Source organism: Eschrichtius robustus, chromosome 15 (genome assembly GCF_028021215.1).
Source record: "Eschrichtius robustus isolate mEscRob2 chromosome 15, mEscRob2.pri, whole genome shotgun sequence".
Taxonomy (NCBI): Eukaryota; Metazoa; Chordata; class Mammalia; order Artiodactyla; family Eschrichtiidae; genus Eschrichtius; species Eschrichtius robustus.
The window spans coordinates 86,385,217-86,402,193 of NC_090838.1; the positions used below are offsets into that span (position 1 = coordinate 86,385,217).

Genomic DNA, 16,977 nt, shown 5'->3' on the forward strand with positions numbered 1-16,977 from the left:
TCTTAGTTCCCCGACCAGGGATGGAACCCATGCCCCCTGCATTGGAAGCGTGGAGTCCTAACCACTGGACCGCCAGGGAATTCCTGAGAGCCTCAGTTTTATCCTATAAAATTAGGAAATGCATAGAGCTGTTTGTATTAAAACTAATCAATAAAATTGTGGGCGCCTACTCTTGTGTTAGGAGCAGGGTTTAAGTCCTAGCTACCCACATGCTGAGACCTTAGGCTCTTTCTTCAAATTGAGGTAAAATACATATTACATAAAATTTACCATTTTAACTATTTTTAAGTGTACAGTTCAGGGACATTAAGTACTTTCATATTGTTGTGCAACCATCACCACCATCCATCTCCCAAACTTTTTCATCTTGCAAAACTGAAACTCTGTACTTATTAAACACTAACTCCCTATTCCCCCTGCCCCCCAGCCCCTGGCAACCACCATTCCACTATTTGGCTCCATGAATTTGACTCTAAGTACTATAAGTGGAATCATACAGTATTTATTATTTGTGTCTGGTCTATTCAAGGTTCATTCATGTTGTAGCAGATGTCAGAATTTCCTTCCTTTTTCAGGTTGAGTGATATTCCGTTGTATGTACAAACCGCAGTTCACCCATTTATCCATCAATGGACTCTGGGTTGCTTCCACCTTTTGGCTATTGTGAGTGATGCTTCCAGACCTTGAGCTCTCAAACCCAAGCCTCGGTTTCCTCTTCTGTGACGTCAGTATGGCTGAGTTACTTCTCCCTCCAGCAGAAGCCCTGCTGCAGCTGGCTCAGCATCTCCTCGGGCCCCCATTCCACCCGAAGCCTCACCCCTCCAAGCAGGGGTCATGCCCCCTCTTTCGACTGCTCACTTTGTAGCTGTCCTCTCTGTCGTTGAGATATATGTGGACACTGGCCATCCACATTTATCAGGTTTCCTGTCCCAGGCATTTCTGGGACCCCACAGAGCTTTGGCCAAAGACTTGCTACTTTGGGCGGGGTCCTTGTTTAGCTAACACCAACCATCTCTACTTATATGCTGGGCTGGGAGGGAGATGGACAATGCCTTCCACGGAGTTCAAGTCAAAGTCAGAAGGGCTTTGCTCACCCCACCCAGACGCCCAGTGCCCTGCTGAGAAGCAAGGAGGATTTTTCCAAGGCTCGAGTTTTGCCTCCAGAGGCACAAGGCACCAGTGACTCCTGGGTGTCCTGCCTCAGTCCCTCCAGGTCTCTGAGCCTGGGGAGGGGAAGAGCACACTACAACCCCCAGAGTTCCCCGGCCTCAGGGGGCGGTCCCTGCCCCTCGCGGAAGAATCGGACCCGCCAACCGGAGCCCAGAGAGGAGCCGGGGTGGGCCAGGCGGGGCGGGGCGGGGCGGGGCGAGGCGGGGCCGCGGGGAGGCGGCTGGCAAGCTGCGCGGCGGGTCAGTCGCGCGGAGAGCGCGGGGTCGGGAGGCAGGAGTGTGCGGAGGGTCTCGGGCTGGAGCTGCGGGACCTCGCCGGGCCATGGGTAAGCGGCTCTGTGGACCGGCCCGGGATGGGGCTGGCGACCCCGTGGGAGGGCGAGGTTGCGGCGCCAGGTCTCCCCCGGCGCTCGTAGCCGTCGGTGCTGCCTTGGGGGGCTAGCGGGGCCGGGGATGGACTCGAGGGCGAGGGCGCGCGGGGACTTAGCCTGGACCGGGGCGCCCGCTCCCCCCGCCCCGAGCGGGAGGGTGAGGCCCGGTGTCGGCGCGCGCTCTTCGAAAAAAAGAAAGACAAAAAGTTTTGGCGGCCAGGGGCTTCCCGGGCGTTTATCTCGAAACTCTTTTCGTCGTCTTTTGACTGAAATTTACCAAGTCCTGTACGGTTCTGTCATCCCACTTCCTGCTGTGGTTTTCAATCTCGAGCTGGTCTCAGCTAATTTGTTGTGACAGCTGTCCGCAGCAGTTCTCTGCCTGCAGCACCCCCCCGGCCCCCCACCCCCTCTCCCCGTCACATCCCGGTGGTTCTCAGAACCCGCCGGCGCCGCCGAGAAAGGGGCACCGGGGTCCGCTGGGCGCGCGGGACGCTTTCCATTGCGGCCGCCGTTTCCTGAAAGTGACTCTGCGCGGGCTTTGAAGAACTTGCTCAATGCATTTTGAAGAATCAACTGTTCCTCTTTCAGCCGAGGGGCGTGCTGATCCTTCGGCGCTTACCGGCTGCTCGCCCCCTACCCTTTCTCTTTTCCTTTTCTCTTCCCTTTTTTCTTTTCTTCTCTGGTCTCTCCTCTTCTTGTCTCCTGTCCACCCTCCTCTACACACCCCGCCCCCACCCCCACGCTCCCCCCGGCAGGGAAGAAGTAGCTTCCCTTTTTGCTCTGCTCATCTTTCTCTTGTCTCTTTTTTCTCTCCTCTGGTCTCCAGGAGGGACAGGGTGGCGGCCCCGGGAGTGATGGGGGCGGTGGGGTGGGGGAGAGAAGAGGAGTGGCGGTGCGCGGGCTGCGAGCGTGCGAGAAGTGTTTGGCTTAGCGCTCAGTCCGAGCCTGGAACCACGACACGGCTGCCTCGTCTCGGTCCCTGAGCAGGGTGTTCAGGGGGCGCGGCCAGGCCGGGCTCCCGTCCTCCAGACCTGCGGACGCTGGGATAGGGATGGGAGTCGCCGGCTGCCGGACCCCCGAAGGCTCAGGGTGCGGGTCCGGCGGCACTTCGCTGGCCAGACCCAGGGTCCCTTTGTTTGCGGGGTCGTCAGCTATCGAGGAGGGGTCCGCGGGGCCGAGGAGAGGATAACAGGTGCTTCTTGTCCCCTCCCGAGCACCAGTGTTGGTGGCTTGGGGTCTCTGCGCCCACAGGCCGTGTTAGGGCAGAGGAGGGATGGGAGATGGCAGCTAGTGGGTTGGGCCACGGGAGTGGAGTTCCAGAGTCCGTACAAGCCCCGGGGACCCGTCTGGGGCCTCGAACTTGGAACGGCAGAGGCAGAAAAGACCTCAGGGAATCAGCCCCTTCTTCTTTGAGTTACAGTCTGGGAAACTGAGGCTTACAGACCAGCCCTGGTCTGGCAGTGAGGACGAATCAGGCCTCTAAGACCCTGCGCCTCTCTCCCTTTGCAATAGTTTCTGGAGACTGGCCTGGGATGGCCCACCCTCCCTCTGGGACATTGCGGTACCGACTTGGAGAGCCATCCTTGGCGGAGGGTGTGGGGTGCTCTAGGAGCGGAGCGGAAAAGCTGAGAGGCAAACGAGTGCCCCAGGCAGAGGTCAGGCAGCTGACACAGCTCCGTCCTGGCTGTGCCTCTACTGTTGGCCAGTGTTTTGGACAAGCTGCTGCCAAGCCTGGTTCCCCCACAGGTGGAATAGGTGCAGGAAATGTAGTCTGTGGGGACACAGGAAACGGTCCATAGATGGAGCCGTTACTGTTATTGTCAAATATCACCCAGACTTGGAGGGGAGGGACAGTGGGCATTCAGCCCCATCCTGGAAAAGGGTCCTGGTTCCCCCACAGGTGGAATAGGTGCAGGAAATGTAGTCTGTGGGGACACAGGAAACGGTCCATAGATGGAGCCGTTACTGTTATTGTCAAATATCACCCAGACTTGGAGGGGAGGGACAGTGGGCATTCAGCCCCATCCTGGAAAAGGGTCTTTTAGGATATCCCAGAGCTGGCTAAAGAGCGGCCAAATTCCAGCAGGCCTTGGGAGTTGGCAGTGTCATATTTGGTGCCCCCATGCCCCCATTTTTCTACACTCAAGGCTGTCATCTTGGCCCCAGATGTTCCTAGACCCTGACCCCCCTCTTCCCCCAGCTGAGACCCAGAGGCAGGGCTGGGTCGGAGCTGCACCCTGTGCCCTCTGGGCTTTCATGTCCAGGTCGTCCGTCTGTCCTTAGCGCTGGCTGGAGCACAGCCCTTGGCAGGTCCCCCTTCCCCAAACCACGCTGGAGCGAGCCCCACACGGAGACTGCCAGGCAGCGGGCTCCTGGGCCACAGAGTGGACTGGCCGCTTCAAAGGCTGTCTTTGTTTCAGCTCCAGCTCAAGCTAAGAGAAACTTAAGCCAATGGCCTTAGGCGAGGAGGTGTGGCTGCGTCTGCTGGGTGTTACTGAGGCTGCTGTTACCATTATTGTCGTAATTGACGCGGTGCTCCCAGTGGGTGACTTTTCATGAAAGGAAGTGTCGCTTCCTTTCCATCACACCAAGGGTGAATGAGGCGGGGGAGGGGGCGGGGGGAGGAGAGAGAGAGAGAGAAAGAGAGAGAGAGGCAGGCCTTGAACTAGTCACAGCCAGGCGGCTCTCAGCATCAGCACTATCTGAGGTCAGGTAGCTCATACTGCATCCGTGAGGCTCAGTGGGGCTTGTGTTTTTGGAGCACCTGCTCTCTGCTGGGCAGGACTCCAGGCGCTGAGATACACCGGGGAGTGAGCAGGACAGGCAGACCTCAGATCTCACTGAGGGATGTGCGCACACATGTGCACACAGTCAACTGTGGTTTGTAGGGGGAGCCTCGTTTCTCGCTTTGTTCTGCTTAGAACGTTGGGCCCGTGGGGTCTAACACACCCACCTTATAGACAGGTAAACTAAGGTACAGAAACACCTGTGTGGAGTCAGAGCTCCCTCCCCATCCCTCCTCCTGCCCCACTCTCATCTGCGTTCAGTTCATCTGGCAGGGCAGCAGATTAACGGGAATGCTGTGGTGGGAGACTGCAGATCCCCCAGGGAGGGTGGGCAAATGGGTACCCTCTGAGCACAGAGAAGGAACTTGGGGTCTCCCTGCTCCCATTAAAAAACTCTAGATCTCCGGGTTCAGTGTCTTGGGACAGGCAGACTGCACTGGTTCCAAATCCCAGCTTTGCCACTAGTAAGCTGTGTGACTTCAGGCAAGTTACTGACCCTCTCAGAGCCTCAGGTCTTGTATCATTAAAGGGGGGAAATAATACCCACTGGGTGCTGGGAAGATGCAGTGAGCTAGTGTACAGAATTGCCTAGTCCAGGGCCTAGCAGAGACTGATTTCAGTTGGTGGAGTACATAGTGTGGAAAGAGAGGGAGAGAGGGGCCTGAGAACAGGTGGGCTTCACTTCGGGAATCTCCTCTTTTGCAGCCAGCGACTGAAAGTAACCTCTTCACTGCTGCGGTTTTAGGATCTAGGGTTAAGCTTGACTTCCACAGAGCCATGGAGCTGAACAGAGACAGATTCCTAACACAGGAGGGGCCTGAGCCATCCCACTGCCGAGCACCTGCCACGCCCCCTCGCTGCCGGTGAGGGGCTGGGTCACAGGGGCCCCCGAGATGAGGAAATGGCAGGGGGCTGTGAGCCTAGTCCTGCTGTCGTTGTCAGGGCTCTTCTCACACTATTGTCTAGCTGCACAAAACGCGGGGAGTAAGCTCAACAGGGATGCACAGGGCCCGTGAGCAGGAACCTCTGAGCACTGCAGAGGGAGACCTGAATCTGTGGAGACACATGGTCCTGCAGAGGAAGATGCACTAACAGAAAGGTGTTATTATTTTTCAGAGTAATTTCTAAATGTAAGTGCAATTCAGTCAAAACCTCAGTGGTTTTTCTTCTTCTTTTCTTTTCTTCCTCCCTTCCCCCCCTCTTCCTCCCTCCCTTCCTTCCTTCTTTTCTTCCTTCCTTTCTATGTGACAGAATTATCCTAAACTTCAGAAGGAATTTTCTAAGAGGAGTAATGATGGGGGACTTATGCTCTGAATAGTAAGTTGTGTTACAAGGCTACAGAAATTAAAACTGTACATGGGTCCAGCATTCCACAGTGAATCAAGCAGAATAGAAAGTCCAAAACCAGCCCCCAAAGTGTTCCTTACAAGCCTGTAGATTGTGGGAAAAGTAGCGTTTCAAATTATTGGGGGAGGAGATCACTCAGTCAATACTGGGACCGCCCACCCATGGGGAAGTATGGTTAAATCCCTATCTTGTACCTTATAAATTTATTTTTGGCTGTGTTGGGTCTTCGTTTCTGCATGTGGGCTTTCTCTAGTTGCAGCGAATGGGGGCTACTCTTCATTGCGGTGCGTGGGCTTCTCATGGCGGTGGCTTCTCTTGTTGCGGAGCACGGACTCTAGGCGCGTGGGCTTCAGTAGTTGCAGCACACAGGCTCAGTAGTTGTGGCTCACGGGCTTAGTTGCTCCGCGGCATGTGGAATCTTCCCGGACCAGGGCTCGAACCCTTGTCCCCTGCATTGGCAGGCGGATTCTTAACCACTGCGCCACCAGGGAAGTCCCTCATACCTTACAGGTTCCAGACAGATTAAAGTAAACAGAGAAATAATAACCATTATTGTCATTATTGCTTCCTGGATGGAAAAGGCAATGTCTGAAGGGCATGCCTTTGGAGAGCAGAGGTTTTCTTTTTGTAACTGAATCCACCTCCATTACAACAGGGCATCTGAGGCTTTGTGCTCAGAGGGGATCTATATACCCATAAGCTCGGGGCAAGACAGGAACTCAGTGGCCCATGGCAGCAGCGGTCACTCAGCGGCAGGTGGGTTTCTCCTGCCTCTGCGGCTGGATGTGGCTGGGAGACTGGGATGGCCTGTCTGTAAGCCCCTTCCCTTCCCTGCAGAGCCAGGAAAGGGGCCCAGCTCCGCTGTCTCGGGCCCTACATTTGCGAGGTGTGAGAGCTGGGAGGCAGGAGGACTCACCCGGCACCTACAGCAGGGGGTTTCAAACTTATTTCTCATAGCAGAACTCTTTTTCCAAATGAAGATTTACCCGGAACCCTGATCTACCAATGACTGGGGAAGAGAAGGATAGGACAGCCAGGGACAGGCCAGGCTGGGGAAGGAGGGCGAAGACTCTCCCCACCCTGCCTCATCCAGGGCTGCGAGGGTGTGGGCCTAGAAGGCCCTGCCAGGATGAGTGAGCACACCAGTCCTGGGTGGGAGAGAACGGAGGCCGGCTTCACTCTGGGACTCAGCCGCACAGAGAGATAGAGTGTTTCCCTTTGTGGCTCTAGGGAAGCTATAATCCCTTTCCCATCTGGAGTTAAACAGCTCAGATTGGTGACCTCCTTTCCAGGTAACCCAAGTGCCCGACTCCAGGAGATTTTCCCAGGAGAGAATGGCCCAGGCAGAGCTCACCAACTCTGGAACTGAGCAGGAGGGACTAGGGCCACTCTGGCCTGGTGGCTCTCAACCTGTCTGCCCTCTCAGCTCCCCTGGGGAGCTTTAAACTCTGATGCCCCTTGCAGGACCTTAAATCAAACTCAGGTGGGGGTGGGGTGGGAGACAGGCATGATGTCTTTTAAATGCTCCCCGGGTGATTCCAGTGGGCCCTGGTCCCACCGCCTTATTTCTCTGAGGCCTGAGGACAGTGCCTTTGACTTGTAGCGAATTTGCGAGAGGGCTTCAGTGAGAAGCCCCATCACAGGAACATGACGGAGAGACGGAGAGACGGAGCTGAGCATTTTCCCTTCAGGCAAGAAGGGAGAGAGGATGTGAAAGCAGAGCAGAGAAGGCAGGAAGGGAAAGGAGAAAAGCAGGAGGATGCAGGCGTGCCCATGACCTGGAAGGCTTCGGGATTCACAGATAGTTAGCAAAGGACTCCAGCGTCCTTCTCTCCCCATTTCACAGAAGGGGAGACTGAGGCACAGAGTCGCCCAAGGACCTGGTTGGAAAGGCATCAGTCTGAGGAGGGGCAGTCGTTAGCACCCACTTATTTCTGGAGATTGACTGTGTCTCCAGTGGTCAGGAGCCAGCCTGCAAGGACGGCCCAGGCCCAACTCATGCTTGACAAGTGTTAGGCTCGGTTTCTCTTCCAGGTTTATTTGGACTCTCCACCAAGGCTTCGCAATGTTGGTGATACAGCAGCTGCAGTGGTGGTGAGGCCAGGCCCCTGGACTGGTGGTCAGACAGACCTTGTTTTGAATCTGGTCCCCCAGGGCAGCAAGCAACTTAACCTCTCTGGCTTCAGTCTCCCCAGCCTCCCTTAAAATGGGATTCCTCTGGGACTCAATGAGAGAGCATACATGAAAGGGCCAGGGACACAGAGCCAAGAACCTGCACAGCGCCCTTGTGAACAGCTACCCAAGGGGACACTGTCCAGCGGCCGGAGGTTCTGCAGCTCGTGCTTCTGGGTACTGCTAACCTTGTGGGTCACTCTGGCACGGGTTTCTTGTTCTTATGGAGATTCTTTTTCTGTCTGGGTTGGAGGGGGAATCTTGCAGGTTCCCAGCAGTAAGAATTTCTCGAGTTGGAGCGAACCAGGACAGTTCTTGCAAGATTAACAAAAAGGAGAAAGGAAAGGAAAAAAAAAAAAAGAAAAGGTGGTCAGAAGACATGGGCTCCCGGTCTCACACCTGCTGCCAGCCAGAGCAGCTCCCAGTGGCTGTGCTTTGGCAGCGGCAGGGGTGCTGTGTCTTTGCAGCCATCAGCTCTCAGGACGCCCTTAGTAAAACCAAGCCCCTGGCTCCTCCCTTCCCTGTCAGGTTGTTGTGAGACTCACTCATTCTCGCTTACCTGCCACCTACTTTGTGGGTTGCTGGGCGGCCTCACGAAGCTCTCAGGAGGCCAGATGAGCCATGGGCATCTCAGTCTGGAAGGCCCATCTGGATGGTGTGAGGATGGCTAGAGGATGACTAGAGAGAAGTTCTGTGCTTGGCTGGGGGCTGGGAAGGGCCACCCCAAGGAAGCGACTTGTCGGGTGAGACCTGAAGGGTCACCAGGAACCGTGCAGGTGAGGGGAGCGTGTGGCCTAATTAGGGGCAGTGAGGACTCTGCTGGTGCTCAGGCAAAGGCTGGGTGCTTCACAAATAGGAACTTACTCTCTTCTTGATTATTCCTGGAGGGTTTATGGTCCAAGCAGCCCCCCGTGGTGCTTTGGGGGTCCACAAACATGGAAGCCTCCGCAGCTTTCCCAAACTTTCTGCCTGAATGTGGGGCGGGTTTTGGAGACGTGATTTCCCCGAGCACCACAGCCCCAGCCCCGGTCTCCTCTCACTTGACCCCAAAGTGATTTAGGGTTTCCTTCAAATTTGTGGGCAGAGGGCTGGAATGGAGGAAGGAAAAGTGGCAGGTGTGGCGTGGGCGGGGCCTGGTGGGGCTGAGAGGGGAGGAGGGCAGAGTTGGGGGAGCCCTGTGTGCGTTTAGAGGGCTGCCTGCAGCAGCCGGGACCGTGTGCAGAGGACACACAGCAGAGGACGGCGGCGAGGACTCACCCCCACCTGGCCCTCCTGCCGCCCGCTCCTCCCTGCCAGCATCTCACGTTCTCTCCCTCCTCCCCGCTTCTCTCCCTTTTCCTCTCCTTCCAGCACCTCCTGTCAAAGGCAAAAGGAAACAGTCAGAGGACGGTGACCCCCTAGACCCACCTGTGTCTCCTCCACCCAATGCTGAGCAGAACAGGAGCCAGAGCCCCGTCCAGCTGGAGGTGAGTCGGACGACCCCCCCGGGGCCCTCTTCCCTGCCCCACCCTCACCCCCGCCCCACCTGTGTGCAGCCTCCCAGGTGAACGTGGAGACTCCCTGGAGATGTGTTCCCTGCCCCCCATCCTGCAGAGAGGCTGGAGAGGGGCCCAGCCCCGCTGTCCTGGGCCCTGCACTGGGCGCTGGGCGCTGGGCAGACAGGAAGCCTCACCGTCACCCCTGGCTAGGGTTTCAGGCTTGGTTTCTATAGCAGAACCCTTTTATCAGATGAGGATTACCTGGAACCCTGATCTATGAAACAGATAAAAGCACTATTCTACGATGTAAAACTACATTTACATCCTCCCGTCCATCCAGATTTATAACATGGACCTTAAAGTCGCCTCGCGAGGTCAGCGCAGCTGTGCTGACCAGCGTGGTCGGAGCGGTCAGCCTCCACTCCTCAGCGTCGCGCTTCTCAGCCATTCGCTTCGGTGGCACGGGCTGGAGTAGAAATCCTGGTTCATGTAGAAAAGTAGCTGCAAGTGGGAACAGGTTTTAACAGATTGCCTGGAGTTCAGAGAAGAGGAATAGAAGAGCACGTTCATTTGAAGAGCTGTGGTCAGAGCGCCTTCATTCTGAGGCTCCAGAAAACAGCTGCCTTGGGCTCCAGTGTATTCCAATTCGTGCGTTAACATATCAGCTGGCTTGTTTATTACCAGAGGTCTTTGATTAGTCAAAATCACAGACATGGTACTTGAATAGAGTATTTTTGGAGCACGTGGCTCTCTGCACGGTTCTAGGCCCTGGTGTTTTCTGTCCCTCTTGTGCTTGGGGCCTCCCCTGCCAGGACCTCAGCCCCAGCCTAACAGTAGCCCCCTGCCCTGAGCTACCAGCCACATGAACAGCATCGGCAGAAATTCCCCCTGAGAGCAGAAACCAAAAGACCTGTGCATCTGACAGAAGTGCCAGTTGGAGCCCAGGACAGGGTCTCCCCTCCCTGAGTTAAGCATGTGGACGGGCGGGTCACAGAGTCAGGCCTGGCGGCGTGGCACCACAGAGCCAGGGAGCACCAGACACTTTTGTTCCTTCAACCTGGATCACAGGGGTCACTGGGAGCCCTGGGGACACTGTGCCTACCGCCAGGAACTCACAGTCTGGTAGAGGAGCTGAGATGCAGATGTGACAAATACAGCAAGTTGAAGAAGTGGTCAGAAGCTCGGAGAAGGTGCAGGGCTGCTCCCAGGGCCTCTGTGGACCCTGACCTGGGGTTCTGGGCACTAATAGCTGACACCTGTGCCTTTTTGACCCCAGGAACAACCAATGCAGCCCAGAGCTGGGTCTGGGGGTCTGCTCCCTCCTGTGGGAGCCTGGGGCTGGGGGCCACGCATCTCTTTCCTCCCCACCAGCCAGTGGTTCCGCCTGTCCCAGCCTCCCACCAGGTGAGGGCTCATCCTACTGCCTCATGTTCTTTCCCCAGGACTCCCCCGAGGCAGGCGGGGAGCGGGAGGAGGAGCAGGCCTTCCTGGTCAGCCTCTACAAGTTCATGAAGGAGCGACACACGCCCATCGAGAGGGTGCCCCATCTCGGCTTCAAGCAGAGTGCGTCCCTGGGGTGCAGGCAGGGAGGGGGTGCGCCCGGCAGGGGACCCCCACCCAGGCAGGGCATCGGGGAGCACCTCCGTTCTGGGTGACCCTGGACGCTGCCAGCCCACGGGGGTTGCACACAGAAAGGGTGCCGCCCTCCAGGCACGGGGCTGGCAGTGGGTGGGGCTGGATTTCCATCCTCACAGGCCACTGGGCCCCCAGTGCACGGGGCGTGGCCTGCCTAGCCATCCCAGTGGCCCTGTCTGGGTATGTGCTGGTTCTGTGCCTGCCTGATAGGGCCAGGGGCACCGGCTGCTGGCTACCCCCTCCTCCCGCCGTGACTGAGAGTGGCCCTGCCCTCTCTTTTCTCCAGTTAACCTGTGGAAGATCTACAAGGCTGTGGAGAAGCTGGGGGCCTATGAGTTGGTAAGCACAGCACCTCTGAGGCCTCACCCTGCTGCATCTCCTGGCACGTCCCAGCTGCACCCCCGGGGAAGCTGGGGAAGAGAGTGAGCCCAACAGAGCTGCCCTCACCCCTAGACAGGAGGACGAGGCAGCGTCCCAAACCCTGCCCTTTCCCCAGTTCCCCTGTGTGCTACGGGGAGAAGGAGGGACCCGCCTTGCACGCTGCTACTTTGCTGCTCAAAGCAAGATTTCCTCTCTTTCCCATCTGTTCTGTCCTCGTGCTTGGAAAGCTGCTTGGGCCAGCACTCGGGCGGCCCCTGGGCGGGAGACCTGGCTGGCGGCCAGGGGAGCCCCCTCCAACCTCTCCGTCCCACTGCTGGAGAAGCAGCTGCAAAACTGCATCCAAGTGGGGACCCCGAGGTGTGAGGACCCCGCGGCCAGGGAGTGCCCGCCGGCCATGCCCTCACGTGGCATCCTTGCAGGTGACTGGCCGCCGCCTCTGGAAGAACGTGTATGACGAGCTGGGGGGCAGCCCGGGCAGCACCAGCGCCGCCACGTGCACGCGCCGCCACTACGAGAGGTACGGCCAGGCCCCCGGGTCACAGGACCTGGGCCTTCACCCCCCAGGGTTGGACCAGCAGGGCCCTGAGGGGGGAGAGCAGACTGCAGGCCTCCTGGACGAGACGAGGGAGAGCGCGGGCCCCCGTGGGGTGTCTGTGTGCTTGCCGGGCAGGGGTGTTCGCGGTCTGGGGCTGGAGGAGGCCGGGTGGGCCTGGAGCGGTGGGAGCCTGCTGCCAGCCTGGCCTCCTGGTCAGCGTGCCCGGTTCCTCCTCAGGTTGGTCCTCCCATACGTGCGGCACCTGAAGGGAGAGGATGACAAGCCCCTACCCCCCTCCAAGCCCAGGAAGCAGTACAAGATGGCCAAGGAGCCTCGGGGGGATGACGGGGCCACTGAGAGGCCAAAGAAAGCCAAGGAGGAGAAGCGGGTGGACCAGGTGAGCTCTGAGCCCGGCTGGGGCCACCAGCTGACCCTGGCCTCCTCGTGCCCTGCCCCTCACAGCGCCCCCTACCTGTCCTCACCTTGGCCGCAGGGCTCCCTGCCTAGAACACCCAGAACCTCCTCTGAGGGCGGCACTGGTGGGTACGATGGGTGGGGTCTGAACTCCAGTCTGCACCCCGTTCACCAGTCCCTGTGTCCTGACCCCAGGCTGCGTCTATTCAGAGGACGGGACACCTTTTGAAAATTCTGCACAAAGGTGCTGGAAGGGCTAGCAGAGGCTTCTGGGTGCCCCCTTGGGACCTTGCTGTCACCAAGTCCCCAGGTCAGGGTGCATGGCCACACCCAGCCCTGAGGCCTGGCCTTTTCTCTCTTTCCAGATGATGCCAGGAAAGACCAAAACAGATGCCCCTGACCTGGCAAGGCTTCCTAGCCAGGAGCCCTCCAGGGACGGCATGGAACAGCGAGGCCCAGCCCCTGGGCCCTCTCTGCCCTTCGTGGGTGCCAGCGGCTGCCCTGAGGCCTACAGGCGGCTTCTGTCCAGCTTCTACTGCAAAGGGACACATGGTATCATGTCACCACTGGCCAAAAAGAAGCTTCTGGCCCAGGTGAGCAAGGCGGAGGCCTTGCAGTGCCAGGAGGAGGGCTGTCGCCACGGGGCAGGTGGGGAGTCCCAGGCACCCCCAGCTATTCGGCCCCTGGAGAATCCCCGGAGCCCAGGAGGGCCGGCCGAGAACTCCAGGCACCGGCTGACGCCTCCGGAGGGAACACAGGGCCCTGGTGGCAGCCTCAAGGAGGAGGCTCAGGTGGGCCCTCGCCCGTCGGCCCCCATCTTCACTGGCTGCTTCCACGCCTACCCCACCGAGGTGCTGAAGCCTATCAGCCAGCACCCCCGGAACTTCTTCCCCAGTCTTAAAGATGGGGTGTTATTAGGGCCTCCTAGCAAAGAGGAGGGGCTGCCAGCCAAAGAGCCCCAGCTGGTGTGGGGCGGGGATGCCGACCACCCCTCTGCATTCCACAAGGGCGGCTCCAGAAGGGGCGGCCTCTACCCCAAACCCAAAGCCTGCTGGGTGTCCCCCATGACCAAGGTCCCTGCCGAGAGCCCCGTGCCCCTGACCACCTTCCCAAGCAGCCCAGGCCTGGGCAACAAGCGCAGCCTGGAGGAAGAGGGCTTGGTCCATGGCGGCAAAAAACTGCGGGCAGTGTCTCCCTTTCTTAAGGAGGTGGATACCAAGGAGTGCGGGACCAAGTCTGTGGGGCCCGACTTGGCCGTCTCCTGCCTGCTGGGCCCGGCCCTGGGGCCCACCCTTCCAGAGGCCTACAGGGGCACCATGCTGCGCTGCCCACTGAACTTCGCCAGCACCCTGGACCCCTTAAAGGGCCAGGCCACACTCCCTTTCAGCCCCCTGGTCATCCCGGCCTTCCCAGCCCACCTCCTGGCCACTGCAGCACCCTCACCCATGGCCGCTGGCCTGATGCACTTCCCCCCCGCATCCTTCAACAGTGTCCTGCGCCACAGACTTTGCCCAGCCTCGTCTGCGTGGCACGTGCCACCTGCTACAACCTATGCAGTGCCCCACTTCTCCTTCCACCTCAACACCAAGCTGTAGGCCTGAGCCCGCAACACTGTGCACAGGGTCTGACTCAGCCTGGGATGGGTAGGCACTGCCAAGGGGCTCTGGGCTGGAGCCCACTCCTCAGGAGAACTCGGCTGTGCCTGACGCAGGGATGCGCCCTCGGCTTGGGAGCCTGGCCCAAAGAGAAGCAGTGAGAAAAGTGGGTTTATCTCTCAAGGAGGCAGCCTGAGCCCAGGGGCTGGGGGCCCAGTGGTTGCAAGGCCTTGGGAGAAGATGTTAAGGCTGATGGCTCCCAGCCGGGGCCCAAGAGCAGAGGCCAGGGGGCGGGGTGAGGGGTCGAGGGGCTGGTTAGCAGCGTGAGGCATCCAGGCTGCCTACGGAAAAGCCAATAAAACACCTGTGAATCCACGCAGCCCTGAGGTATGTGTGGCGTGGACCTTTGCAAGGGCAAGGTGGGGGCATCCTTGCGGGTGGCGCCTCCCACAGGGTGACACAGGGGAGCCAAGGAGAGGGACCTGCCCAGCACCTGCTCGGGCCTGGGATGCCATCACCCCAATGAAGAGTGGGACCCAGAGCCAAACCCAGCCTCCCGCTCATACCTCAGCAGGCTGTGCCCTTCATCCTGTGCCTTCAATCCGCTTGGCTAGTTGCGCCTCAGGACAGCTGCCTTTTACCTACCTCATGGTACAGGTGGGGGCCTGAGGCTCAGAGAGGGCTGGGGACGTGCCCAGGTTCCCCCGCAGGTAAGTGGGGGAGCAGAGCTGTGTACTCGGGCGTGACTCCAGTGCTCTGAGCTAAGCCACAGGGCCTGGCTGGCGGGATGCCCTGCAGCACCCCTGGGGGCTGAGGGCGTGAGCAGGAAGCGCTGGTCCGCCCTGGTGGTGGATGCAGACTTGCCGGGCTGCTGCTGAATCTTCCCGGGGAGCCCCCCGCTGCACCCCCAGTTGCCTGCCACACAAGTGGGTGGGGCACAGGAGGTTCCTACTGGGGGCACCTGGAGGGAAAGAGAGGGGTGAAGGGGCCGCAATCTTGGCCTGGGGCATCTGCCTTTTTTCAGATGTGGTTGCTCCAGGGGCTCAAACCCTGCAGCCTAACGCGCTCCTTCCTACAGGCTCTGCCTGGGGAGCAGTGTGCCCCCGCCTGTCTCAGTGGGAGGGGTGCCCCTGTCAGAGGCACTGCTTCCCTCCCCTCCTCAGGCTGCCTGTTCTCGGGAGCCGGGCACAGCTGCCTGCCGAGCTTCATACAGGTTCCTGGAAGGGCAGTGCCACTATTGGCCTCAGGGTCCTGACTTCTGGCATCAGATTTATCAGCTGGCGACGGGGTAGCTGGCAGGTGGTCACCGCTGTTGTGAACACTCAGGCTCTGCAGGGACATCTCTGGATTCCCCTCCTTTCTTTGGGGAGAAGCCAGGTGCCAGCCCAAGTAGCCCGAGCTCCCAGCTCCCGCAGGCACCCACGTGCTCCCATCCCTCTGAGCCTCTGGAGTCTCCGTGGTTGACGAGGAGCAGGGAGGACCGAATTCTCTGGCCACCCTCCCTGCAAGTGCCCTGGGTGCTGGGCTACAGGTCTTTGGGGTCAGGCCCCCTGGGTAGGGGCATCTACTGTGTGGTGGGCCCTGCCTGATACGGGGCAGGGTTGCTGGGGTCCCCTTCATCTGCAAAGCCACAGCGGCCTCACCCTGGCACAGAGGTGGGCTGGTGGCCTGGCAGCAAAACTTGAGCTCGGGTGGCTCAGAGCCGTGGTGGTGGCGCCCTCTGGAGGCTGCTCTGGGAAATACTCCTTTCCATGTGAGTATCTTCATGCTGAGCTGGTCCCCCGGGGGTGGGGGGCGGGACGCTGTGGCTCTGCTTGGGCATCAGCAAACACCAGGGCTGAAAGTGGACGAGCTTCCTGGAAAACCTCTATGCCCTGTGCCCTGCAGCTCCGGCGTGCTAGCTTTCCATGATTTTCCTCACTCCTCTCAATTCCCGGGGATGGCACCATCCCTATTTACAAATGAAGCAGCAGCTCTGAGAGGTCCCGTAGCCTCAGATGCCAGGCTGGGCTGAATGGAGTGCCTGGCTCGCTGGAAGGGCACCCTGTACATGCTTCCTGGCACTGCTGCCCTAGGCAGACAGCTGCACCCCAGGTCATCGTGGTTTTTATACTCTTTCCTTTGCATCACCTGCCCTGTCCCAACAGTCCCTGACTCTGCCCTGGGGACCCACAGGCCAGCACCTGCCTTTGAGGCATAAACCGTGTTTCAGGGTCCTTTTAGAACTCCTTCCAAACCATCTGTGGTGTCTGAGCTGTCGGCGGTGGTGAGCGGAGGCGACTCTGAAAGGGATGTCCCCACAGTCCCAGCCCTTTTCCCAGGGACAGTCTAAGTAGAGGCCGTTTGACAAACACTGTCTATTTCCAGTGGGTGCCAGGCGCTGTTTTAGGTGTTGGATGGACACCCCAGTGGACAGAACCTTCAAGTTTCTGCCCCTCGTGGAGCAGACGCCCTATGGGGGAGGCAGTAAATTAAAAAATGAATAAAATACAGAGTGTCAGGAGGAGTGTCAGGAGAAGTGTTGGGGATAAAAATAGGGCTGGGAGTGGGTTGTGCAGTTTTGTTATGGCAAACGTAACTTAGCATAACCTTTACCATTTTAACCATTTTTAAGTGTACAATTCAGCGGCACTGAGTACATTCACAATGGTGGGTGACCGTCACCACTGTCCATTTCCAGGGTGTGGCGTTTTAAACACAGCGGCCAGAGAGGTAGAAGGTGGCATGTGAGCAATGGCTGGAGGAGGAGACAGAGGCTTCTGGGAGCTTCTGGGGGCAGAGCAGCAGGGACGGGGAGGGTCAAGGCCCCCAGGGCAGGAGCAGGCACGTGTCTGAGGATCTGGAAGGCTACGAGGCTGGAGCAGTGTGAGCCCGGGGAGCACTGGGGGGGGAGGTGAGGACGGCAGGGAGTGGGGGACCCAGGACACAGGTCCCTGTGGGCTCAGAGGACCATGGGCACCAGAGGAGGTGAGCTGGGAACATAAGGAGGCGGCTGAAATCACTTCGGTTATTGGGTGAGTTCGTGGGACTGAGTGGTGTGAGGGTGGGAGAGAAATCACTGGAGGAGAGGAGGTCGGGACCAGAGAAGTTGAGA

At 58.8% G+C, this 16,977-nt stretch overlaps 1 protein-coding gene across 2 annotated transcripts; it reads left to right on the plus strand.

The window, feature by feature from the left end:
• Positions 1–1,391: 1,391 nt before the first annotated feature.
• ARID5A (AT-rich interaction domain 5A) lies at positions 1,392–14,191 on the plus strand. Of its 2 annotated transcripts, XM_068564368.1 has the most exons (7): positions 1,392–1,495; positions 9,196–9,311; positions 10,766–10,886; positions 11,245–11,297; positions 11,759–11,856; positions 12,112–12,271; positions 12,654–14,191. In XM_068564368.1, exons 1-7 carry the CDS (start codon positions 1,492–1,494, stop codon positions 13,881–13,883), a joined length of 1,782 nt encoding a protein of 593 aa, XP_068420469.1. In that variant the 5' UTR covers positions 1,392–1,491; the 3' UTR covers positions 13,884–14,191. The 2 variants fall into 2 exon arrangements, with proteins under 2 accessions (XP_068420469.1, XP_068420470.1); XM_068564369.1 differs by lacking the exons at positions 1,392–1,495; positions 10,766–10,886 and having other exon boundaries at positions 9,279–9,311.
• Positions 14,192–16,977: the final 2,786 nt, after the last annotated feature.